At 37.3% G+C, this 26,737-nt stretch overlaps 1 protein-coding gene across 1 annotated transcript in view; it reads left to right on the top strand.

Annotated features, from left to right (window-relative positions):
• Mns1 (meiosis specific nuclear structural 1) overlaps positions 1–26,737 on the top strand; it is a 53,274-nt gene that overhangs the window by 5,231 nt on the left and 21,306 nt on the right. Inside the window, exons 3-4 of the mRNA XM_074066015.1 lie at positions 12,712–12,839; positions 19,564–19,666. Coding sequence (XP_073922116.1) covers positions 12,712–12,839; positions 19,564–19,666 — 231 coding nt within the window. The remainder of the gene's footprint in view (positions 1–12,711; positions 12,840–19,563; positions 19,667–26,737) is intronic.

Raw genomic sequence — 26,737 nt, 5'->3', positions numbered from 1 at the left:
CCCTGTCATTTTCAGGGATCATTGTATTAGCTTAGGCCAGTCCAGGGCAGTCTCCCTTCTGATCAGCTCAGACTTCATTGATTTCATGCATCACATCAGGGGGTAGATGATGTCACTTCATATTGATATTAATCTGGATCACTCAGATAAGGTTGTATCTATCAGAATTCTTGTCTGTGAAGTTACTTTTTTTTCATTTTATAATTACTAAATATTTTGAAGGAGAAACTTACTTTTTTGAGGGGAGAAGAAAGTTACTTCATTCAGGAATAATGACCACTATTTTTCCCCTAACCTTCAACGTACACAATTTAAATGTATACAGCTTCTGTAATGCTTTATGCAATGCCTATGTACTGGAGCAATAATAAGATCTAAATACAAAATCACATTTTTAAACACTGGGTCAAGGTTTTACGTAAGAATGCCATCCTACTTTTCCTCTTTTAAGTTTCTAAAGTATCAGACACTTTCCTCAGCACCTGCAACCATTCAGGGATTTTTAGAAACCTTTGCACATGGTCTTAATTCCCAGTCCATGGCTTTTGGGGCCATGAAGGATCTCAAGCAGTCATCTCTGTGGTCCAGGTGACAAATGAGCATGCACAGCAGAAACTGAATTGGTTCTCCATAAGCTAAGTCCATCACACGCTCTTGGATGTTTTTTTCTTCTATGGTCATTAACTCCTTTAGGGGATGCTGTATGAGACCTAATCTTCAAGGTGTCTTACTGTGTTCTTCCTGAAGGGGAAACTGAGACTGTGAATGTCCTGTTCCAGTTTAAACTTAGTCCCACAACTTCAGCATTCACTGGGATTGCCGCTTTCAGCAATTATTCTTCGGGGTCCTAACTATAATTGTCTCATTTCTTCATTTGTTAATTGGAATTCCTCTGTAAGAAAGTCATCCCTTCTCCTTTATTTATTGGTTTAATCAGTATGATTGAATTTCCTTTTTCTTTATAATCTGGTACTGTTGTTCATGTTGCTCTAGTTTTGGTCTTTGGAAACTTCCATTTCCTTTCTTCTGTGGTCTTCTACTTTCTCCTGTCTTTTTCTTTTAATCATTTACTTGCTGTCTGGGCTAGTGTTCTGGTTTCTGAACCCGAACTGGTCCATCCCCTATTTTTCTCCTTTCTACCCTTGTCCCCTTTTATGGTGATCTCAACAGGTTTAAAAATTCTGAGTAGATTTGTGCAACCACTAACCTTAATCAAGATATAAAACTATTCTTTCACCACAAAGATCTCAAGCATGCTACTCTGTAATCATAACATCAACCTCACTATGTCTGGCAACTATCAATTTGTTCTCTGGCTCTGTAAATTTTTTTATTTTTACGTGTTACATAAATTTTTCTTTCATAGTTGGAAATAGGGTCTTTATTTTTTTTATTCATATGTGCATACAAGGCTTGGGTCATTTCTCCCCCCTGCCCCCACCCCCTTCCTTACCACCCACCCTGCTCCCTCCCTCTCCCCCCCACCCCTCAATACCCAGCAGAAACTATTTTGCCCTTACTTCTAATTTTGTTGTAAAGAGAGTATAATCCATAATAGGAAAGAACAAGGGTTTTTGCTGGTTGAGATAAGGATAGCTATACAGGGAGTTGACTCACATTAATTTCCTGTGCGTGTGTGTTGCCTTCTAGGTTAATTCTTTTTGATCTCACCTTTTCTCTAGTACCTGTTCCCCTTTTCCTATTGGCCTCAGTTGCTTTAAGGTATCTGCTTTAGTTTCTCTGCGTTAAGGGCAACAAATGCTAGCTAGTTTTTTAGGTGTCTTACCTATCCTCACCCCTCCCTTGTGTGCTCTCACTTTTATCATGTGCTCATAGTCCAATCCCCTTGTTGTGTTGGCCCTTGATCTAATGTCCACATATGAGGGAGAACATAAGATTTTTGGTCTTTTGGGCCAGGCTAACCTCACTCAGAATGATGTTCTCTAATTCCATCCATTTACCAGCGAATGATAACATTTTGTTCTTCTTCATGGCTGCATGAAATTCCATTGTGTATAGATACCACATTTTCTTAATCCATTCGTCAGTGGTGGGGCATCTTGGCTGTTTCCATAACTTGGCTATTGTGAATAGTGCCGCAATAAACATAGGTGTGCAGGTGCCTCTGGAGTAACCTGTGTCACAGTGTTTGGGTATATCCTCAAGAGTGGTATTGCTGGATCAAATGGTAGATCGATATTTAGCTTTTTAAGTAGCCTCCAAATTTTTTTCCAGAGTGGTTGTACTAGTCTACATTCCCACCAACAGTGTAAAAGGGTTCCTTTTCCTTGCATCCTCGCCAACACCTGTTGTTCGTGGTGTTGCTAATGATGGCTATTCTAACGCGGTGAGGTGGAATCTTAGTGTGGTTTTAATTTGCATTTCCTTTATTGCTGGAGATGGTGAGCATTTTTTCATGTGTTTTTTGGCCATTTGAATTTCTTCTTTTGAGAAAGTTCTGTTTAGTTCACTTGCCCATTTCTTTATTGGTTCATTAGTTTTGGGAGAATTTAGTTTTTTAAGTTCCCTATATATTCTGGTTACCAGACCTTTGATATATATTTTCTCCCAGTCTGTGGGTGTTCTCTTCAGTTTAGAGACCATTTCTTTTGATGAACAGTAGCTTTTTAGTTTTATGAGGTCCCATTTATCTATGCTATCTCTTAGTTGCTGTGCTGCTGGGGTTCCATTGAGAAAGTTCTTACCTATACCTGTTAACTCCAGAGTATTTCCTACTCTTTCCTGTATCACCTTTAGAGTTTGTGGTCTGATATTAAGATCCTTGATCCATTTTGAGTTAATCTTGGTATAGGGTGATATTCATGGATCTAGTTTCAGTTTTTTGCAGACTGCTAACCAGTTTTCCCAGCACTTTTTGTTGAAGAGGCTGCTATTTCTCCATCATATATTTTTAGCTCCTTTGTCAAAGACAAGTTGGTTATAGTTGTGTGGCTTCATATCTGGGTCCTCTATTCTGTTCCACTGGTCTTCATGTCTATTTTTGCCAGTACCATGCTGTTTTTATTGTTATTGCTTTGTAATATAGTTTGAAGTCAGGTATTGTGATACCTCCAGCATTGTTCTTTTGACTGAGTATTGCCTTGACTATTCGTGGCCTCTTGTGTTTCCATATAAATTTCACAGTAGAATTTTCGATCTCTTTAATGAATGTCATTGGGATTTTGATGGGAATTGCATTAAACATGTAGATTACTTTTGGGAGTAGAGACATTTTCACTATGTTGATTCTACCAATCCATGAGCATGGGAGATCTCTCCACTTTCTATAGTCTTCCTCAATCTCTTTCTTCAGAAGTGTATAGTTTTCCTTATAGAGGTCTTTCACATCTTTTGTTAGGTTTACACCTAGGTATTTGATTTTGTTTGAGGCTATTGTAAATGGAATTGTTTTCATACATTCTTTTTCAGATTGTTAGTGTTTCATTGTTAGTGTATAGAAATGCTAATGATTTTTCTATGTTGATTTTATATCCTGCTACCTTGCTATAGCTACTGATGATGTCTAGAAGCTTCTGAGTAGAGTTTTTTGGGTCTTTAAGGTATAGGATCATGTCGTCTGCAAATAGGGATATTTTGACAGTTTCTTTACCTATTTGTATTCCTTTTATTCCTTCTTCTTGCCTAATTGCTCTGGCTGGGATTCCAGTACTATGTTGAATAAGAGTGGAGATAGTGGGCATCCTTGTCTGGTTCCTGATTTTAGAGGGAATGGTTTCAGTTTTTCTCCATTAAGTATAATGCTGGCTGTAGGTTTGTCATATATAGCTTTTATAATGTTGAGATACTTTCCTTCTATTCCTAGTTTTCTTAGAGCTTTTATCATGAAATGGTGTTGGATCTTATCAAAGGCTTTTTCTGCATCTACTGAGATGATCAAGTGGTTTTTTCCTTTGCTTCTGTTAATATGGTTTATTACATTTATTGATTTTCGTATGTTGAACCACCCCCCGCATCCCTGGGATGAAGCCTGCTTGGTCATGGTGAATAATCTTTTTGATGTGTTGCTGAATTCGGTTTGCCATTATTTTGTTGAGGATTTTTGCATCAATGTTCATTAAGGAGATTGGCCTATAGTTCTCCTTTTTGGAGGTGTCTTTGCCTGGTTTTGGGATAAGTGTAATAGTGGCTTCATAAAATGTGTTTGGCAGTTTTCCTTCCCTTTCTATTTCGTGGAACAGTTTAAGGAGGATTGGTATCAGTTCTTCTTTAAAGGTCTGATAGAATTCAGCAGAGAATCCCTCAGGTTCTGGACTTTTCTTTTTGGGGAGACTCTTGATTGCTGCTTCAATTTCATTTTGTGTTATAGATCTATTCAGGTGATTAATTTCCTCTTGGTTCAGTTTTGGATGGTCACGTGTATCTAGAAATCTGTCCATTTCTGTAAGATTTTCAAATTTGTTTGAATATAGGTTCTCGAAGTAGTCTCTGATGATTTCGTGGACTTCCATGGTGTTTGTTGTTATCTCCCCTTTTGCATTCTACTAATTTGGGTTTTTTCTCTCCTCATTTTAGTCAGGTTTGCCAGGGGTCTATCGATCTTGTTTATTTTTTCAAAGAACCAACTTTTTGTTTCATTAATTCTTTGTATGGTTTTTTTGGTTTCTATTTCGTTGATTTCAGCTCTTATTTTTATTATTTCTCTCCTTCTATTTGTTTTGGGATTTGCTTGTTCTTGTTTTTCTAGGAGTTTGAGATGTATCATTAGGTCATTGATTTGGGATCTTTCAATCTTTTTAATATATGCACTCATGGCTATAAACTTTCCTGTCAGGACTGCCTTAGCTGTGTCCCATAGGTTCCGGTAGGTTGTGTTTTCATTTTCATTGACTTCCAGGAACTTTTTAATTTCCTCTTTTATTTCATCAATGACCCATTGTTCATTAAGTAATGAGTTATTTAGTTTCCAGCTGTTTGCATGTTTTTTGTCTTTACGTTTGTTGTTGAGTTCTACTTTTACTGCATTGTGATCAGATAGTATGCACGGTATAATTTCTGTTTTCTTATATTTGCTGAGACTTGGTTTGTGCCCTAGGATATGATCTATTTTGGAGAAGGTTCCATGGGCTGCTGAGAAGAATGTGTATTGTGTAGAGGTTGGATGAAATGTTGTGTAGACATCAAGTAGGTCCATTTGATCTATTGCATATTTTAGATCTTGGATTTTTTATTGATTTTTTGTTTGGATGACCTATCTATTGATGATAATGGGGTGTTAAAGTCTCCCACAACCACTGTGTTGGCGTTTATATATGCTTTTATGTCTTTCAGGGTATGTTTGATGAAATTGGGTGCGTTGAAGTTGGGTGCATACAGGTTGATAATTATTATTTCCTTTTGGTCTATTTCCCCTTTTATTAGTAGGGAATGTCCTTCTTTATCTCGTTTGATCAATGTAGGTTTGAAGTCTACTTTGTCAGAGATAAGTATTGCTACTCCTGCCTGTTTTCGGGTGCTATTGGCTTGGTAAATCTTCTTCCAGCCTTTCATCCTTAGCCTATGCTTATTTCTGTCGGTGAGATGTATCTCCTGTAAGCAACAAATTGTTGGATCTTTCTTTTTAATCCATTTCGTCAAGCAGTGCCTTTTGATGGGTGAATTTAGTCCGTTAACATTAAGCATTAGTACTGATAGTTATGTGGTGATTCCTGTCATTTAGTTGTCTTAGTTGTTTGAAGGTTTGATTGTGTGTACCTAAGTTGAGGTTACTCTCTACTGTCTTGCTTTTTCTTTTCCTGTGGTTTTGTGCTGCCTGTCTTTTCATGGTTAAGTTGGGTTTCACTTTCTGTGTGCAGAATCCCTTGCAGAATCCTTTGTAGTGGTGGCTTTGTGGTCACATATTGTTGTAGTTTCTGCTTATCATAGAAGACTTTTATTGCTCCATCTATTTTGAATGATAGTTTTTCTGGGTAGAGTACCCTGGGGTTGAAGTTATTTTCATTCAGTGCCCGGAAGATCTCACCCCACGCTCTTCTTGCTTTTAATGTTTCTGTTGAGAAGTCTGCTGTGATTTTGATGGGTTTAACCTTTGTATATTACTTGTTTTTTCTCTCTTACAGCCTTCAATATTCATTCCTTAGTTTCTGAACTTGTTGTTTTAATGATGATATGTTGTGGGGTAGTTCTGTTTTGATGTGGTCTGTTTGGTGTTCTGGAGGCCTCTTGCATCTGTATGGGATTATCTTTCTCTAGATTTGGGAAATTTCCCGTTATTATTTTCTTAAATATATTACGCATTCCCTTCGCTTGTACCTCTTCTCCTTCTTCGATGCCCATGATTCTCAAGTTTGGTCTTTTGATGGAGTCGGTGAGTTCTTGCATTTTCTTTTCACAGGTCTTGAGTTGTTTAATTAATAGTTCTTTGGTTGTTCCTTTAATTACCATTTCATCTTCAAGTTCTGAGATTCTGTCTTCTGTTTGTTCTATTCTGCTGGATTGGCCTTCCTTTTTGTTTTGCAGTTCTGTTTTGTTCTTTTTTTCTGAGGTTTTCCATATCCTGGCTGGTTTCCTCTTTAATGTTGTCTATTTTTGTCCTGAGTTCATTTATCCATTTATTCATCGTGTTCTCTCTTTCACTTTGGTGTTTATACAGTGCTTCTATGGTTTCCTTTATTTCTTCTTTTGCTTTTTCAAATTCTCTATTTTTGTTGTCTTGGAATTTCTTGAATGTCTCCTGTACATTTTGGTTGACCCTATCCAGTATCATCTCTATAAAATTCTCATTGAGTACCTGTAGTATGTCTTCTTTTAAATTATTCTTGTGGGCTTCATTGGGTCCTTTGGCATAGTTTATCTTCATTTTGTTGGAGTCTGGATCTGAGTACCTGTTTTCTTCATTCCCCTCTGGTTCCTGTACTAATTTTTTGCTGTGGGGAAACTGGTTTCCCTGTTTTTTCTGTCTTCCCATCATTGTCTTTGGTGTTGTTACTGTTTTGGTGCAATTAAGTATTTTCTAGCTTGTAATAATAATAATGGTAATATTTAGAATGGAAGGGTGAGCTGAGATGGAAAGCAAGAAGTTAAAGAAATGGGAAAAACAAATACACAGACTGGAAGGAGAAAACAGAACAGGGTATCTGACAAGAAGGTTTCAAAAGTATAAACAGGGAGTGTTATTTTACTAATCGACAGTAAGCTGAACAGACATTAGAGAGACAGAGGATTGAAAATCAAAAATAAAAAAAATGAAGATAAGAATAAAAATAAAAAATAAGTAAATGAAAGAAAAATCTATATATAAAAATGTATTAAAATGAAAAAATAGAAAATTAAAAAAAACCAAAAAAACAAAAACCCTCCAAGTTCAAATGCAATGAAGTTTTAGTCTTAATAATTTGGGTGTCCGTCTCAGTCTCCAATCCTGGAGATGGTGCCTCAGATGTTGTTCTGTAGTTGTCTCATCAAAGGGGACACATAAAGTAGAACAAAACTACACACACACGCACAATAAAAACCCCACCAAGTGTCCCAAGTTCAAATGCAATACAGTTTCAGTAAGTTTTTCAGCTTGCAGGTGTAATTCGGTTGTTCTCTCATCAAAGGTAGGGAGACAAAGAAAAAAAGAGTCCGGAGACAGTTCTGAGAATGGTATCTGCAGTTGTGGCTCGCCTGCCCGCTGCTGTCAGCCTGCTGTTGCTGGAGGCATTATTTATGCAGATCTCAGGGGTGAGCAGGCTTTGTTTGCTCAGATTTCTCCTGTGTGTGAGCCTCTGCTACACGCTTTCTCCTTTCCAAGCACTGGGAATGGTGACACTGCACCCGCGTTCTTAGGCCTGCGTGTTTATTTACAGTTCATGTGGGAGGTCGGTCTTCCCCCCTCTCCTGTGCAGTTTTCCTCCCACCGCCACTTTCACAAGCTTACCTGCGTCTGATTACTGGGTGGTGCTGCTGCTCCTGCCAGCCACCATGTTTGTTTACAGTTCACGTGGGAAGTGGGTCTTCCCTCCTCTCCTGTGGAGTTTTCCTCCCTCCGCCACTCTCACAAGCTTTCCTGCTCCTGGTTGCTGGGCGCGTGCCCCTGCTCCTGCCAGAGCCTCTCCGGCCTGCCCGGCTTGTTTATTTACAGTCCCGGGAAGGGCTCCCTTCCCCCAATCTTTGGTGCTCAGTGAGCTCCACCCTCTTTCCCGCATGTCTTTATTGCTGTTATTGCTTATTACTCAGTTTCTCTTTTTTTCCCCGGGTGGAGGTTGGTCTGTCCATGGGGCTATGCTGCTCTGGCCCAGGCTTGTCTGTGGGAGTACTGCATACCACGAAGCTCACCTGGTCCGCGTCTTCCCAAGCCATCTGGGCGCCAGCGACTGGTGGCCTGGGGGCCCTCCTGGTTTCTCTGTTTAACGTGAAGTGGAGATTCTCTGCGCCGGCTGGAGGTGTGGAGGGGTCAAAGTTATGCCTCTTCTCAGTGATTATGCCTGCAAAGTGTGTCTCCAGCATCTCTCCAAGATTTCACTATAGGAGACTCGCTTTCTGCTTCCTCCCTCTAGCCGCCATCTTGGAATCTCTAGGTGTTACATAAATGTAATCAAGTTTGTGATTATCCATTTGTGGAATCATCTCTGATCTTTTGAGTAGACTTTTTTCAGTCAGCATACCATTCTAGGGACTCATCCAAGTTGTTGAGTAGTATTTATAGTACCAGATGATTTCTTTTTAAATTTATGTTATAAAATTCATTCTTTGTGAGGTACAGTTTTTTTGGATGTTAATAAATACATAGATTTCTGTTTCTACAATCACAAGCAAAACAATTTCATCAATCCAATCTCCTTCCATGATACCCCTCTAGATTTGGCCACCTTCACCTCAATCCTGAGAAACTATTGATTTCTTTTTGTCCTAGTTTTCCAACCTTTTCACAGTGTCATTACACAACACATTGTCTTTTGAGTCTGTCTTCTCAGAAAAACAAATTGAAGGTTCCATGGTGCTATATGCATCAATTTTTTAAATTTCTGAATGGTACATAGTATTCTGTTGTATAGCTGTACCAGAAAATCTGGGCTGCTTCCAGTATTTGGCGACTGTGAATAAAGCTGCTGTAAACATTTGATTACAGATCTGTGTGTGAATGTAAACTTTCATTTCTCTGTAGATTGCTCGGAATTGGCTGACTGGGTCATATGGTAGGTGTATATTTCATTTTATAAGAAACTTGTTTCATCATTTTCTAAAAGTATTGTACTATTTTTGTATTTCCTCAAATAAAGTATGGGAATTGCAGTTGCTTTGTGTTGTCATCAGCAATTGCTATTTTCTTTTATTAAACTTTTAATTTGGATAACTGTAGATTCATATGCAGTTATAAGAAACAATGCAGTGAGATCCTGTACATCCTGCACCCATTGTCTCCCAATGCAACATCATGCAAAGTACAGTACAGCATCGCAGACAAGATTCAACAATGCTTAGTCTGCCAGTCTTGTTCTCATTTCCTGGTGTGTGTGTGTGTGTTTAGGTCTGTGCTGTGTATCACATAGTAGGATTGTATCTCAGAAATAAGATACAGAAAAGCTCTAAGACCATAAGGATCCCTTATTTTGTCTTTGTAAGTATACTCATATCTTTCCTGTCCACCCCTTGCCATCCCTAACCTGAGAGACCACTGATCTGTTCTCCATTTCTGTAATTTGTCATTTCAAGAATTTTTTTTACATATCAATAAAAAGTCAATAAACTCCAAAGGCTTTCCATAACCATCTTTCCACGGAAAAGATGTTCAACATCATTAGTTATTTGCATTATTATTTATTAATGCAAATCAAAACCACAAGAAACCACTTCAGAACTATGAGACTGCTGTGATAAAAATATGGAAAATAAGTGTTGGTGGGATGTGGGGAACATGGAAGCTGCACTTTGATGCTGGAGAGGAAAGGTGGTACAGTGGTTGTGGAAAATACTCAAATAGTTCCTGAATAAGTTAACATAATTACTGCGTTACTCAGCAGTTCTCCTCCTAAGCATACACCCAAGAGATTTGGAGACTTATGTCTATTTGCACAAAAACCTATGCACAGATATTCACAGCAGCATTATTCATGAAATCCTGAAAGATGACACAACTCAAATCCTAAGCAGCTGATGAATGAATAAACAAAATGTGTTCTACCTGTACAATGGAATATTATAAAGCCATCAAAATGAATTATTGATATATGCTACAACAAGGATAAACCTCATAACCATTATGCTGAGTGAAAAAATCCAGACAGAGCAGGCCACATAGTATATAATTTCATTTATATGAAATGTCCAGACCTGGCAAATCCATAAACAATGAAAGTAGATTAGTGGGTGCAAGAGGTTGAAGGAGAGATGAGAGGAAGTGACTAACTGTTAACAAGTATAGGTTTCTTTTTGGGGAAGTAAAAATATTCTGGGATGTTGAAAATTTATGTCCACACAAAAACCTGCACACACATCATTTATAAATATCTACAGCATTTATAAAAATATGTAACATTTATAATTAGGTATAGTAGCTACAAATTACTTTATAAATGCTAAAAACTTGGGAGCAGCCAAGATGTCCTCCTGTGGATGAATGGAGATAAACTATGGTATATCCAGACAGTGGACAAAGTGAGGAGAACAGAGGTGTGCTGCATGGGAAGCCCACCGAACACTGACTGAGAGGAGGAAGAAGAGGAGGCATGGGAATACAGTGGAGGGTGAGCTTGTTCAAAGTACACTGTACACATATATGGAATCATCACAGTGAAACTCCTTGTATTGTTAATGTATGATAAATCAAAAATAAAGCTAAGTTAAAAAAAGGAAAAGAACTAGCAAGCCCTGGAAGGACATGCACAAGCATTTGAAGAGGCTGCATTCTGGATCATCTTAACTGCAGGACATTCTGGGAAAGATGAACTTGTATAAAAGAAGACTGGTGTCCCAGGGCTGGGGGAGGGAGAATTGCATAGCAGAGTGCAGAGGATTTTCAAGGGTAGGGAGTTGTTCTGTGTCACACCATAATGGCAGACACATGTCATTTTACATTTGTCAAAACCCATAGCATGCATGGCACCAAGAGTGAACTCTACTGTAACTATGGACTTTGGGATGTAATCCTGTTTTATAAAATGTAAATGTAGGTATACTGATTGTAACAAATGTAACACTAATGAGGGGGGTTGTGTGTGCGTGGGTGGAGGTGGGGGTATATGGGAACTCCATTTTTTCTGCTCAGTTTTGCTTGAACCCAAAAAGTAAAGTTTGTCTTTTAAAAAGCTGTGGAAGTAGATAATGATGATGGCTGCACCACACTGTAAATATACTAAAATTACCAAGTCATGAGTTGTGAGAGGTGAATTTTGTGCTATGTGAATTACATATAAAATTTTTTAAAAGAACATGTTCCAAGAATGAATGTAGCATCAAAGAGTGTTTAATAACCTTTTTGGGGTTGGCTTTCTTTACTCTGTATAATCCCCAGAAATTCAGTCAAGTTCTTGCTTATATTCCTTCGCATTTCTTCATTCCTTTTTATCATGAGCAGGATTCTGTCGAGCACATGGACCTGTTTATTTGACCCTTTACCTGATGAGGGACGTTCAGGATATTTCCAGTACTGACTGTTATGAGCAAATCTGCTGTAAACATTCTGGCACAGGGTTTTTAATAAATTTTGTGGTAATGGGGTTTGAACTCAGGGCTTTGCTTGCTAGGCAGGCACTTTACCACTTGAGCCACACCTCTAGCCCACAGGTTTTTAAATAAGCATTCATTTCATTTGCCTGGAACTGTGCGTCTCAGTGCAACTGTTGTGTAGCGTTTCATGTGAATTTTCCAACCACCTACCAGATGGCTCCAGTTGCTGTGCTGCTTTACATTCACACCCAGCCACGTGTGTGAGAGGTGCCTTCCTCACCATTTGGTGTCAGCACTACTATTTTTTCATCATAGCCATTCCAATAGGTGCGTAGCGTAATTTTAATTTCCTGACGGCTTATGCTGAACATTTGTCAAGGGTTAATTTTTTCTTAAATGTGGAAATGAATCCAGCACTTGGATCTTTCTTCCATTTTATAGAAAATATAAAAGAGAAACCAGTTAAATGATACCCTAAGAGACAGTCCATGGGACATCTGTTCTAATTTCTACAGCAGATCCATAGCATAGAAAAATGTGTGTGTGTGTGTTGACAGGGAGTGGGGTAGTTCATGACCGTTATGGGATTTAAGGAGACTTGAGAGAAATAATGACTAGATGCAAAATAGGGATCTTGTTTGGATTTTGATTTGAACAAGCAACTGGGAAAAACATGAATGTAGACAGGGCATTAGACATCACTGAGGTATTGCCATTAATAAAACTTCACATCAGGCAGGTACTCATATTGAGTTATTTCCATGGTGAATGACATTATATCCAGTATTTACTTTAAAATATTCTAATGAAGAGAGAACAAGGAAAATGGAGTAGAATGGAAGACTGGAGAAAAAGACGGGCAAAAGGTTGGTAATTTTTGAAAAGATGGATGATGGATAACTGGAGGTATTTAATATTTATTTAATATTCTTCCTAATAGTGGTAATATTTGAAAAAAACCATGATAAAATGTTTGAAAAGTTTATATTGAAATGACATTTTGTTCTTAAGGCATTTAGTTTTCTGCTGTAAAACAAATTGAATCTTGATGAGGAAAAATCTGATTTTGGAGGACAAATAACCAAGGTTAACATTTTTATTCAGGCAGAAGAAAACAAGAGACTGAGGGAACTGCAGCTTGCACAGGAAGAAAAACTGGCTGTGGAATTGGCAAAACTGAAACATGAAAGTTTGAAGGATGAAAAAATGAGGCAACAAGTAAGAGAAAACAGGTATCTTGGTTTCCATTTGTTCCACTTACTGAGGCTTTATCATTAAACTTTTATGTAATTCTTAGCACCTGAAAGCAAAAATTTTTTTATGTCATTACACTTAGTTAACATTTTTCTTGCAAATAGTATGCTAAGTGCAAAAATATTAATTTGAGAAAATACTGTATTCATAGAAATATTCTTATTTACAATGAAAACTAAATATCATGTCCTTCTGCCATTTCTTTAAGCATAAATTTTTAAATGACTTCTATGAAAACAGACTTGTGCAATCCTAGAATCGATTTCTTAATGCTGCCCAAGATTAAATATTTTTTAGGGGCAGGCATGTCACTGTTGATCAAAATTTAGGGGTCAGTAAATACTCATGTGTATTTGGGGCGGGTCCACAAAGTTAATCCGATTCTTGAAGAGATTATTAATCCTTGAAAAAACTTTAAATTTTCTGCACACTGTTTTAGCCTCAAGTACCCTCTTTAGATCCTGGTCCTCAGTCAGTTACTGATCTGATGGCTGTGTAACATCTGAAGAGCAAATAAGTATTTCCTTATGACTTTGTCTAATTTGCTCACAGAATTCAATAAAACAGCTTTCCTTCCCTAGCATTGCAGTCTAAGTGACTCAAGTAAACAGACCCCTGAGAACAGAAAGTCTGGAGAAGGTAGAAAATAAGAACTGGAAGAGGAGGCACAGCAGCATGGCAGGCCTGCATTTGTAGCTGATTTGGCCTGGGGGTTGCTGCTATTCTAGAAGAATGGCAGTGTGAGCCTCCTTCCCGCTCTACGCCCAGGATTGCCGCATGCTAGGGTACACTGTCTTGTTTCAGTACCGGGTATGGTCAGATTTTGCTAGGATATTAGATACAGAAGAGTAGATATTTTGTAAAAGGTTAATATGAAATATTCAGAATAAACTATGTAGAGATCAAAGGATAGAAAAATACAGATAAGACCTTAAAGGAGACATGGGCTATAGTTGAAAGTTCTAACAGACATATAATTTTAGTCCTGGTAATAGAGGTGAAAGAGCATGAGGTATAAGCATTATTTTGAAGAGATGATGGCCAAGAATTTTCCAAAAGTTAATAAGACCACAGGTTAAAGCACAATAAATGATGAAAAATGGACCTGAACTCATCTTCATAAAGCTTTTGAAATCCAACATGAAAAAGTCATAGAAATAATAAAGCAGTCAGACAAAAAGACTATTAACTTTAAAGAAGCAACATTAAGGACTGAATTTTGAACAGAGATATAGAATGAAAAGCTTTAAACAGCTGATAGAAAATTATAGCCCATCCAGAATTCTATACTTTGCGAAAATTTTCTTCGACCTAAGGCAAAAGCGACTTGGTTGTCCAGTTACTCAGTACTCTCTCAAGTAGAGTATGCTGCCTCTCGCCAGTGTCAAATGGCCGAGATTCAAAAAAATTTGTGCATGAGCCTGCTGACATCTCAGCCGACATGCTGAAACTATTTTTTAGATTGGCATATTCATCTGAAAAATGGCAGGTCTAAATTCAGGGAACTATTTGCTGCGGTACTTAAAATGTATCCTAAGTAATTAAAAATCAGCTATATTAAGATTGGGTTCTTTGAATTTAAAAGGTTGTATTTTAATTTCTAAAATGCAAGGTAAATTTTAAAGAATCTTTTATATTGAAACTATTTGTTCAAATTCAGAAACCATGAGACTTACTAATTTTGAACATGATTTTGTAATGCAAGAAAATATTCAAAAGACAATTAAATTGATCAGTGGTTTTAAGTGGAGTTATGAAATCCACTGCTTATTGTATAACACATAGCTTTGTGAAAGCAAAGACAAGTACCTCATTAACAGAGGAGAAATTTAAATTCAGCAAAAGCCAGCTTAAAGAGAAACAGTTTTCCCTTATTAATGCTTTCACCAGTTCCTTCCTTAGTCCGTGCAGTTATGTTTCAGACTGATAATCAAGCTACTAATTCATAAATAAATTAGATGATATGGATAAAAATGAGCATAAAATGTCATTTCCAGACAAAAAAAGCAGAATGTTGATCACTAAGAATCTTGCATTAGAGAGTTGTATTTATCCTTTAGGTAGAAGAAGAAAAAAATGATCTCAGGCTTAACTTTAGAACTGCAGGAAGTAAATGTGTAGTAAATTTAAGGAAATCTGAATGTATAAAACATTCACTGTACTGCCTTTTGGGGACTGTATGTAGAGAGTTAAAAATATAAAAAGTGAAACAGGAAGTAAATAAATGAAGTTAAAATGGACAGTAAGCTTTTATTGTCTAATAAATTAATAATAAGGGATAAATTTTAATAGATTTGGAACCAAGAAACGTGCTGTAATCTCTGTCACTAAAATTTGGGGAATATAGTTGATGTACCTTACATACTTGTATGAAAATAGAAGTAAAACTGCTTGAAAGTATTTTAAGAAGGGAGTACATTATAAGCACATATGGAAATGTCATAACAAAACCCCCTTGTGCAACTAATATATACTAATAAAAATGTTTTTAAGAACTGAGGAAGAATAAATAATTAACAAATTAATGAGGTAAATGGTGCTAACAGAAAATGCTGACTCCAGGAAAAGGCCGTGAAGAAGCGTTAGCACAGCGGGGTGCCCAAGACCGCTTGCCATAGAAAACCCTGTTTGGGAACGTGACCCTTGGGGTGTCTGGAGACTTGGGTTTTGAGAAGGTTCTCACCACCCCTCCTCAACTGGTGAGAGTGAGTTGTGCCTAAACAGTTTGTAAAAACAATTTGGTTTATTTGGAACATTATATTCCATCTGAAATTTTGGTGTGTGGACACTGGTGAGCTTCCCTGGTGACAGCATTTCGCAAGTATTGTCACAACTCACTCCTGAGGGAATTACGCATGTGCCACGTGACTCCCTTGGGAGAGGATTTTGGAAGCTCGCCCCTAGTCTCCCTGTTTGCATCCCCATGTGTCATTTTCCTTCTCCAGCTTTGTTCTGCATCCTTTCTCTCAAGTAAGTCATAGCCATGAATGTGACTATGTGCCCTTCCTAAAAACCCATCTCACTTGGGGGTCACTGTGAAGCCCCAACACAGAAGCAAAGAGGAGAGAAAAGAAAATGCAAAACAAAGAGGACAAACCTAATGATATTAGTTGTAGTAAGCACAAGGGAACCATTTACCAAAATAGATGATGTACTAGAACTAAAATATCAGCGGATTGTTAAAGGGCTTAATTCGTACACAGTATGTTCTACTGTGTAATTAAACTAAAACTTAAAAAAATTCACTAGACCATCTTTGTATATTTACATATTTTAAAATGTATTTCTACATAACCCTTAGCCCCAAAAGTAATGAAAATTGAAGTTAGAAAGTATTTTAAATATCAGGCTGGAGGAGAACTCAGTGGTACAGTGTTTGCCTAGTATGATAAGCCCTGTCATCTTCTATCCCTGGCACTGCCAGAAAACAAAGACAACAAAACAAAAAGGCAAAGTAAGTGTTTTGAACTGAGTGATAATGAAAGTACCTCTTAGTAAACATAGGACTGAAGTGATGCCAACTTGCAGCGCACAGACAGCTCCAGCTCCTGTCACTCTCACCCCTCTTGCCTACCAAACTGTCAGAACCAACTTTGTAAAAACTCTGACAACACCCAAAGGCTCACAGCAACCAAGTAAATGCCAATAAGGACAAACAAATCAAGATAAGGACCACTTAAAACTTTGTGCCTTTTCACTTGTTCTCACCCCTTCCCTTCCCAGCTCAGGGCAGACTTGAAGATTGTAGCCTATACTCCCAGTGTGACACTGGGTCCCTGATTCAGGAGGGAGCAGAGCATAGCTTATTTTCAACTTACTGCTGATGGATCTCTGTTCTAATGTACCTGAAGGCTACCTGGAGGACTGACACAGGGGTGAACCCCTATGGCTCTGAGCTAGGGGTTCATCTAGCTCAGAACTCACTTAGGCTAGAAGAACAAATCTCTGAGAAGGATTTAATATCCAAAATACATGAATAACTTCTGTGATTCAACAAAATACCCAATTCAAAATTAGACAAAGCATGTAAACAGATATTTCTCCCAGAAGATACACAATGAGCAATAAGCACATGAAAAAATACTCAAGCTCTTAGTCACGAGGGAAATGAAAATCAGAGCCCCAACCAGGTACCACGTCACATGCATTAGGACAGTTACAGTAAGACCAATGGAAAACAGTGAGTACTTGCACTCAAATGGAAACCTGTGTGCCTGTTCAAAGCAGTGTCATTACGGGAGCCAAAAGGGGGAAGTGACCTGAGTGTCCTTGAGCACGTACGTGGATAAACAAAATGTGGTACGTACACACAGGACCATCATTCAGTTAAAGAAGTGAAGTCCTGGCTCATGCTGACCTGCCAGTGAACCGCGAAACACCTCATGCTAAATGAAGTGAGTCCAACAAAGAAGGACAAATCATGTATCATTCCACTTACGTGAAATATCTAGGATAGACAAGTAGACAAAAAGGTAGATTAGGAATTACAGGGAGAGGAGGAACAGGGAGGCATTGCTTAGTGGGTACAGCATTTCTATTTGGAGTGATGAAAAAGTTTTGGAAGTGGTGTTGGTTTCAGAACATTGTGAATGTAATTAACACCAGTAAAACTTACACTTAAAATTGCTGAAACAGGGCTGGGTTGTAACTCAAGTTGTAGAGCCTGCCTACCAAGTGCAAGACCTGAGTTCAAATGCCAGTACCGAAAAAAAATTGTTAAAACAGCAGTTTCTCAGTATTTATTACAGTACAGTTACAGGATTAAAAGACCACCCAAAATCTTGTGGGATGTTGCTAAGCTGCTCTTCAAGAGTAAATTTAAATCTGAAATGACTATGTTTGAAATGACCATCAGCAAATTTCTATCTGCAATGATTACAAAAGGAATATAGCAGGAGTGCAATTATAAAGATAAAAGTAGAAATAGAACATAAACGTAGAGCAGAAGCAGCAAAGGCCAAGAAATATGCCCTTAAAAGATGTAAAGTTGATAACCTCCTGACAATAATGAGAAAGAGATTATGTGCATAAATAATCGATTTTAAGAATGATATCACTAGATGATGCAGACATTTAATCATAGCAGGATATTGTAAACAATTTATGCAAATAAATTCAAAAATTTAAATGAAATAAATTGCTACATAGCACATTTTACCCAACTAACTGGCATAAGACAAAACAGAAATAAAATACAACATTTGTTTCTTTAAATTTTACAGATAATACATCTACCAGGTAAAACTTGTCCACAAATCTACAGGGCTTTGTGAATTTTACCAGACATTCAGGAAGAAGTAACACCAATTTTACATAATTTTGCAAAGCATAAAAAACAGGGAGCATCTTCCAATTTAAACATCTAAGTGCCTGAATAGGATACTATAGAACAAGTAGAGATTAAGTTTTCTCTCAAACGTGTTTGCTGTAATCTGAAATATTTTAGTCAATATCAAATCTATTGGTATGTAGGAAAGATTACACATCCTAATTGAATTTAAATTATTCCAGAAATATAAGACTGATTTAACACTAAAAGTCAGTAAGTGTAGCTTGTATGTTAACACAATCATAGGCAGGAAAAGCCAATTAATACGAATTAATATTACTCTATTATTAAAACAAAGTTTAGCCAACTGAAAATAAAAGGAAACTTACAGAAACCTACTTAATGGCAAAATGTTACATATTTTTCCCTCTGACATTGAGAAGACAGGAACACCTGCTCTTAAAAAACAATTGCTAGTAATTGTTGTATTATACCTACTAACCATTGACGTAAGGCAAGAAGAGAAATGAAAGGTGTTATAATTGGTAGTAAAGAAATAAAATTTTCATTATTCTCAGCTAGATTGTGCGTGTATAAGATCAAAAGAACTTACAGATAAATAAGAATGATTTTATTGGTGTGGTTGATACGAAGCCACTATTAATTGATTTCCTGTGAATCAACAATTAGAAAATGAAATTTGAAAAAAGTGATAATATGTACAAGAATATAAAAAATATCTACTGGAAGGTATAAACTACTATTTCAAAACAAAACACAGGAACTGAGGATGTAACTTAGTGGTAGTGCGCTTGCCTAGCATGTGTGAGGCCTTGGGTTTGATCCCCAGCACTGAAAAAAAAACCCCAAATTAAAAAAAAACACAAATATAAGCCATATTTGATAGACATTTTAAAAATGTAAGTGACTGGAAGGAACTATACCATGTTTATTGAAGACTCAGTATTGTAGAGATGTCAGTACTCTCCAAATTGATTTATGAATTTAGTGCTGTCTTAATAAGATCCCAACTAGCTGTATTTATTGTGATGTTTGACAAGCTAATTCTAAAGTGAGTTTGAAAATGCAAAGTATCAAAAATTGTTAAGATTTTCTTTAATGTTGTTTTCACAGAAGACCAAAACTGAAGACTTCTTCTCTAGGATATAATGGTTACAATGGTTAAGATAGTGAGATACTGGCACAGAACACACAAGTAGATGAATGTAACAAAATAGAGCAATCCTTCTCAATCAGAGCATTTAAGCCCTGATGTCCAAGGCATCCATTAAAACATAATGAATTACCTATTTCTCCTGTGGCTCTAAAATGATACTGGTTGTATACGGTCTTTGAGAACATAAAAATGTAATCAATTTTCTGTGAAGCTTAATTCTCTTGGGATCCTCAAATTTGTATTTTTTTTTCCACAGTCTTGAACTCAGAGAACTGGAGCAGAAATTAAAAGCAGCTTACATGAATAAAGAGAGGGCAGCCCAGATTGCTGAAAAGGATGCAATTAAATTTGAGCAAATGGTAATATTACTTCTGTTCATTATGTTTTTTAAATGTTTTTAGCTTCATTTAGAAAACCAAAAATATCGGTTTTTGGAGAATTGTTGTCTTCTAGAAAGAAATTACACTGTTAGACTTTCCCAATACCAGGCATCAAACATCTTCAGTGATTTCATATGGAACTCTGTTTAACCTAGTATTAGAGCTTTCAGAGGTCCAGGTAGCTCACATCCTTCTTTGTGCTGACTGTCATTAGCATACTGCTAATGGTGATAACCTGAGGTGAGGCAGGTGGTAGAAAAAGATGGGGAAACTTTGTTGCCTAAGCCACTTAGGTCTATCCTTTCAGTAATAAAAATAGAGCACAAGGTACTATTTGTCCAGTGGTTTGTAGTTTTTTAATCATCCTGATAGTTGAGGTTATTCAAAGCCATTGTAGACATTTTAATCTGACTCCTAAAAGAATTGTTCCTATTTTCTTTTTTTTTATTTTAATTTTTTTATTATTCATATGTGCATACAATGCTTGGGTCATTTCTCCCCCCTGCTCCCACCCCCTCCCTTACCACCCACTCTGCCCCCTTCCTCTCCCCCCCCCAATACCCAGCAGAAACTATTTTGCCCTTATTTCTAATTTTGTTGAAGAGAGAGTATAGGCAATAATAGGAAGGAACAAGGGTTTTTGCTGGTTGAGATAAGGATAGCCAAACAGGGAGTTGACTCTCATTAATTTCTTGTGCGTGTGTGTTACCTTCTAGGTTAATTCTTTTTTTTTCTTTTCTTTTTTTGTTTTTTCCTTTTTCTTTTATTATTCATATGTGCATACAAGGCTTGGTTCATTTCTCCCCCCCTGCCCCCACCTCCTCCCTTACCACCCACTCCGCCCCCTCCCTCTCCCCCCCCAATACCCAGCAGAAACTATTTTGCCCTTATTTCTAATTTTGTTATAGAGAGAGTATAAGCAATAATAGGAAGGAACAAGGGTTTTGCTGGTTGAGATAAGGATAGCTATACAGGGCATTGACTCACATTGATTTCCTGTGTGTGGGTGTTACCTTCTAGGTTAATTCTTTTTGATCTAACCTTTTCTCTAGTTCCTGGTCCCCTTCTCCTATTGGCCTCAGTTACTTTTAAGGTATCTGCTTTAGTTTCTCTGCATTGAGGGCAACAAATGCTAGCTAACTTTTTTAGGTGTCTTACCTATCCTCATATCTCCCTTGTGTGCACTCGCTTTTATCTTGTGATCAAAGTTCAATCCCCTTGTTGTGTTTGCCCTTGACCTAATGTCCACATATGAGGGAGAACATACGATTTTTGGTCTTTTGGGCCAGGCTAACTTCACTCAGAATGATGTTCTCCAATTCCATCCATTTACCAGCATATGATAACATTTCATTCTTCTTCATGGCTGCATAAAATTCTATTGTGTATAGATACCACATTTTCTTAATCCATTTGTCAGTGCTGGGGCATCTTGGCTGTTTCCATAACTTGGCTATTGTGAATAGTGCCGCAATAAACATGGGTGTGCAGGTGCCTCTGGAGTAACCTGTGTCACAGTCTTTTGGGTATATCCCCAAGAGTGGTATTGCTGGATCAAATGGTAGATCAATGTTTAGCTTTTTAAGTAGCCTCCAAATTTTTTTCCACAGTGGTTGTACTAGTTTACATTCCCACCAACAGTGTAAGAGGGTTCCTTTTTCCCCTGCATCCTTGCCAACACCTGTTGTTGGTGGTGTTGCTAATGATGGCTATTCTAACAGGGGTGAGGTGGAATCTTAGTGTGGTTTTAATTTGCATTTCCTTTATTGCTAGAGATGGTGAGCATTTTTTCATGTTTTTTGGCCATTTGAATTTCTTCTTTTGAGAAAGTTCTGTTTAGTTCACTTGCCCATTTCTTTATTGGTTCATTAGTTTTGGGAGAATTTAGTTTTTTAAGTTCCCTATATAGTCTGGTTATCAGTCCTTTGTCTGATGTGTAGCTGGCAAATATCTTCTCCTACTCTGTGGGTGTTCTCTTCAGTTTAGAGACCATTTTTTTGATGAACAGTAGCTTTTTAGTTTTATGAAGTCCCATTTATCTATGCTAAATCTTAGTTGCTGTGTTGCTGGGGTTCCATTGAGAAAGTTCTTACCTATACCTGTTAACTCCAGAGTATTTCCTACTCTTTCCTGTATCAACTTTAGAGTTTGTGGTCTGATAGCAAGATCCTTGATCCATTTTGAGTTAATCTTGGTATAGGGTGATATACATGGATCTAGTTTCAGTTTTTTGCAGACTGCTAACCAGTTTTCCCAGCAGTTTTTGTTGAAGAGGCTGCTTTTTCTTCATCATATATTTTTAGCACTTTTGTCAAAGACAAGTTGGTTATAGTTGTGTGGCTTCATATCTGGGTCCTCTATTCTGTTCCACTGGTCTTCATGTCTGTTTTTGTGCCAGTACCATGCTGTTTTTGTTGTTATTGCTTTGTAATATAGTTTGAAGTCAGGTATTGTGATACCTCCAGCATTGTTCTTTTGACTGAGTATTGCCTTGGCTATTCGTGGCCTCTTGTGTTTCCATATAAATTTAACCATAGATTTTTCAATCGCTTTCATGAATGTCATTGGAATTTTGATGGGAATTGCATTAAACATGTAGATTACTTTTGGTAGTATAGACGTTTTTACTATGTTGATTCTACCAATCCATGAGCATGGGAGATCTCTCCACTTTCTATAGTCTTCCTCAATCTCTTTCTTCAGAAGTGTATAGTTTTCCTTGTAGAGGTCTTTCACATCTTTTGTTAGGTTTACACCTAGGTATTTGATTTTCATTGAGCTATGGTAAATGGAATTGTTTTCATATATTCTTTTTTAGTTTGTTCATTATTAGTGTATAGAAATGCTAATAATTTTTCTATGTCGATTTTATATCCTGCTACCTTGCTGTAGCTATTGATGGTATCTAGGAGCTTCTGAGTAGAGTTTTTTGGGTCTTTTAGGTATAGGATCATGTCGTCTGCAAATAGGGATATTTTGACAGTTTCTTTACCTATTTGTATTCCTTTTATTCCTTCTTCTTGCCTAATTGCTCTGGCTAGGAATTCCAGTTCTATGTTGAATAGGAGTGGAGATAGTGGGCATCCTTGTCTGGTTCCTGATTTTAGAGGGACTGATTTCAGTTTTTCTCCGTTAAGTATAATGCTGGCTGTAGATTTGTCATATATAGCTTTTATAATGTTGAGGTAGTTTCCTTCTATTCCTAGTTTTCTTAGAGCTTTTATCATGAAATGGTGTTGGGTCTTACCTAAAGCTTTTTCTGCATCTACTGAGATGATCAAGTGGTTTTTTTCTTTGCTTCTGTTAATGTGGTTTATTACGTTTATTTTCGTATGTTGAACCACCCCTGCATTCCTGGGATGAAGCCTACTTGGTCGTGGTGAATAATCTTTTTGATGTGTTGTTGAATTCGGTTTGCCGTTATTTTGTAGAGGATTTTTGCATCAGTGTTCATTAAGGAGATTGGCCTATAGTTCTCCTTTTTGTAGGTATCTTTGCCTGGTTTTGGGATAAGTGTAATACTGGCTTCATAAAATGTGTTAGGCAGTTTTCCTTCCCTTTCTATTTCATGGAACAGTTTAAGGTGGGTTGGTATCAGTTCTTCTTTAAAGGTCTGATAGAATTCAGCAGAATTCATCAGGTTCTGGACTTTTCTTTTTGGGGAGATTCTTTTTTTTTTTTCATTTTTCTTTTATTATTCATATGTGCATACAAGGCTTGGTTTATTTCTCCCCCCTGCCCCCACCCCCTCCCTTACCACCCACTCCACCCCCTCCCGCTCCCCCCCTCAATACCCAGCAGAAACTATTTTGCCCTTATCTCTAATTTTGTTGTAGAGAGAGTATAAGCAATAATAGGAAGGAACAAGGGGTTTTGCTGGTTGAGATAAGGATAGCTATACAGGGCATTGACTCACATTGATTTCCTGTGCATGGGTGTTACCTTCTAGGTTAATTCTTTTTAATCTAACCTTTTCTCTAGTTCCTGGTCCCCTTTTCCTATTGGCCTCAGTTGCTTTAAGGTATCTGCTTTAGTTTCTCTGCATTAAGGGCAACAAATGCTAGCTAGTTTTTTAGGTGTCTTACCTATCCTCACCCCTCCCTTGTGTGCTCTCGCTTTTATCATGTGCTCATAGTCCAATCCCCTTGTTGTGTTTGCCCTTGATCTAATATCCACATATAAGGGAGAACATACGATTTTTGGTCTTTTGAGCCAGGCTAACCTCACTCAGAATGATGTTCTCCAATTCCATCCATTTACCAGCGAATGATAACATTTCGTTCTTCTTCATGGCTGCATAAAATTCCATTGTGTATAGATACCACATTTTCTTAATCCATTCATCAGTGCTGGGGCATCTTGGCTGTTTCCATAACTTGGCTATTGTGAATAGTGCCGCAATAAACATGGATGTGCAGGTGCCTCTGGAGTAACAGTCTTTTGGGTATATCCCCAAGAGTGGTATTGCTGGATCAAATGGTAGATCGATGTCCAGCTTTTTAAGTAGCCTCCAAATTTTTTTCCAGAGTGGTTGTACTAGTCTACATTCCCACCAACAGTGTAAGAGGGTTCCTTTTTCCCCGCATCCTCGCCAACACCTGTTGTTGGTGGTGTTGCTGATGATGGCTATTCTAACAGGGGTGAGGTGAATCTTAGTGTGGTTTTAATTTGCATTTCCTTTATTGCTAGAGATGGTGAGCATTTTTTCATGTGTTTTCTGGCCATTTGAATTTCTTCTTTTGAGAAAGTTCTGTTTAGTTCACATGCCCATTTTTTTATTGGTTCATTAGTTTTGGGAGAATTTAGTTTTTTAAGTTCCCTGTATATTCTGGTTATCAGTCCTTTGTCTGATGTATAATTGGCAAATATTTTCTCCCACTCTGTGGGTGTTCTCTTCAGTTTAGAGACCATTTCTTTTGATGAACAGTAGCTTTTTAGTTTTATGAGGTCCCATTTATCTATGCTATCTCTTAGTTGCTGTGCTGCTGGGGTTTCATTGAGAAAGTTCTTACCTATACCTACTAACTCCAGAGTATTTCCTACTCTTTCTTGTATCAACTTAAGAGTTTGGGGTCTGATATTAAGATCCTTGATCCATTTTGAGTTAATCTTGGTATAGGGTGATATACATGGATCTAGTTTCAGTTTTTTGCAGACTGCTAACCAGTTTTCCCAGCAGTTTTTGTTGAAGAGGCTGCTATTTCTCCATCGTATATTTTTAGCTCCTTTGTCAAAGATAAGTTGCTTATAGTTGTGTGGCTTCATATCTGGATCCTCTATTCTGTTCCACTGGTCTTCATGTCTGTTTTTGTGCCAGTACCATGCTGTTTTTATTATTATTGCTTTGTAATATAGTTTGAAGTCAGGTATTGTGATACCTCCTGCATTGTTCTTTTGACTGAGTATTGCCTTGGCTATTCGTGGCCTCTTGTGTTTCCATATAAATTTAACAGTAGATTTTTCAATCTCTTTGATGAATGTCATTGGAATTTTGATGGGAATTGCATTAAACATGTAGATTACTTTTGGGAGTATTGACATTTTTACTATGTTGATTCTACCAATCCATGAGCATGGGAGATCTCTCCACTTTCTATATTCTTCCTCAATCTCTTTCTTCAGAAGTGTATAGTTTTCCTTGTAGAGGTCTTTCACATCTTTTGTTAGGTTTACACCTAGGTATTTGATTTTTTTTGAGGCTATTGTAAATGGAATTGTTTTCAAACATTCTTTTTCCGTTTGCTCATTGTTAGTGTATAGAAATGCTAATGATTTTTCTATGTTGATTTTATATCCTGCTACCTTGCTATAGCTATTGATGATGTCTAGAAGCTTCTGAGTAGAGTTTTTTGGGTCTTTAAGGTATAGGATCATGTCGTCTGCAAATAGGGATATTTTGACAGTTTCTTTACCTATTTGTATTCCTTTTATTCCTTCTTCTTGCCTAATTGCTCTGGCTAGGAATTCCAGTACTATGTTGAATAGGAGTGGAGATAGTGGGCATCCTTGTCTGGTTCCTGATTTTAGTGGGAATGGTTTTAATTTTTCTCTGTTAAGTATAATGCTGGCTGTAGGTTTGTCATATATAGCTTTTATAATGTTGAGGAACTTTCCTTCTATTCCTAGTTTTCTTAGAGCTTTTATCATGAAATGATGTTGGATCTTATCAAAGGCTTTTTCTGCATCTATTGAGATGATCAAGTGGTTTTTGTCTTTGCTTCTGTTAATGTGGTTTATTACGTTTATTGATTTTCGTATGTTGAACCACCCCTGCATCCCTGGGATGAAGCCTACCTGGTCGTGGTGAATAATCTTTTTGATGTGTTGCTGAATTCGATTTGCCATTATTTTGTTGAGGATTTTTGCATCAGTGTTCATTAAGGAGATTGGCCTATAGTTCTCCTTTTTGGAGGTGTCTTTGCCTGGTTTTGGGATAAGTGTAATACTGGCTTCATAAAATGTGTTTGGCAGTTTTCCTTCCCTTTCTATTTCATGGAACAGTTTAAGGAGGGTTGGTATCAGTTCTTCTTTAAAGGTCTGATAGAATTCAGCAGAGAATCCATCAGGTCCTGGACTTTTCTTTTTGGGGAGACTCTTGATTGCTGCTTCAATTTCATTTTGTGTTATAGGTCTATTCAGGTGATTAATTTCCTCTTGGTTCAGTTTTGGATGATCATATGTATCTAGAAATCTGTCCATTTCTTTGAGATTTTCAAATTTATTTGAATATAGGTTCTCAAAGTAGTCTCTGATGATTTCCTGGACTTCCATGGTGTTTGTTGTTATCTCCCCTTTTGCATTCCTGATTTTACTAATTTGGGTTTTTTCTCTCCTCATTTTAGTCAGGTTTGCCAGGGGTCTATCGATCTTGTTTATTTTTTCAAAGAACCAACTTTTTGTTTCATTAATTCTTTGTATGGTTTTTTTGGTTTCTATTTCGTTGATTTCAGCTCTTATTTTTATTATTTCTCTCCTTCTATTTGTTTTGGGATTTGCTTGTTCTTGTTTTTCTAGGAGTTTGAGATGTATCATTAGGTCATTGATTTGGGA

This window comes from Castor canadensis, chromosome 2 (genome assembly GCF_047511655.1).
Source record: "Castor canadensis chromosome 2, mCasCan1.hap1v2, whole genome shotgun sequence".
Lineage (NCBI taxonomy): Eukaryota > Metazoa > Chordata > Mammalia > Rodentia > Castoridae > Castor > Castor canadensis.
This window is presented reverse-complemented; position numbering and strand designations above follow the sequence as displayed.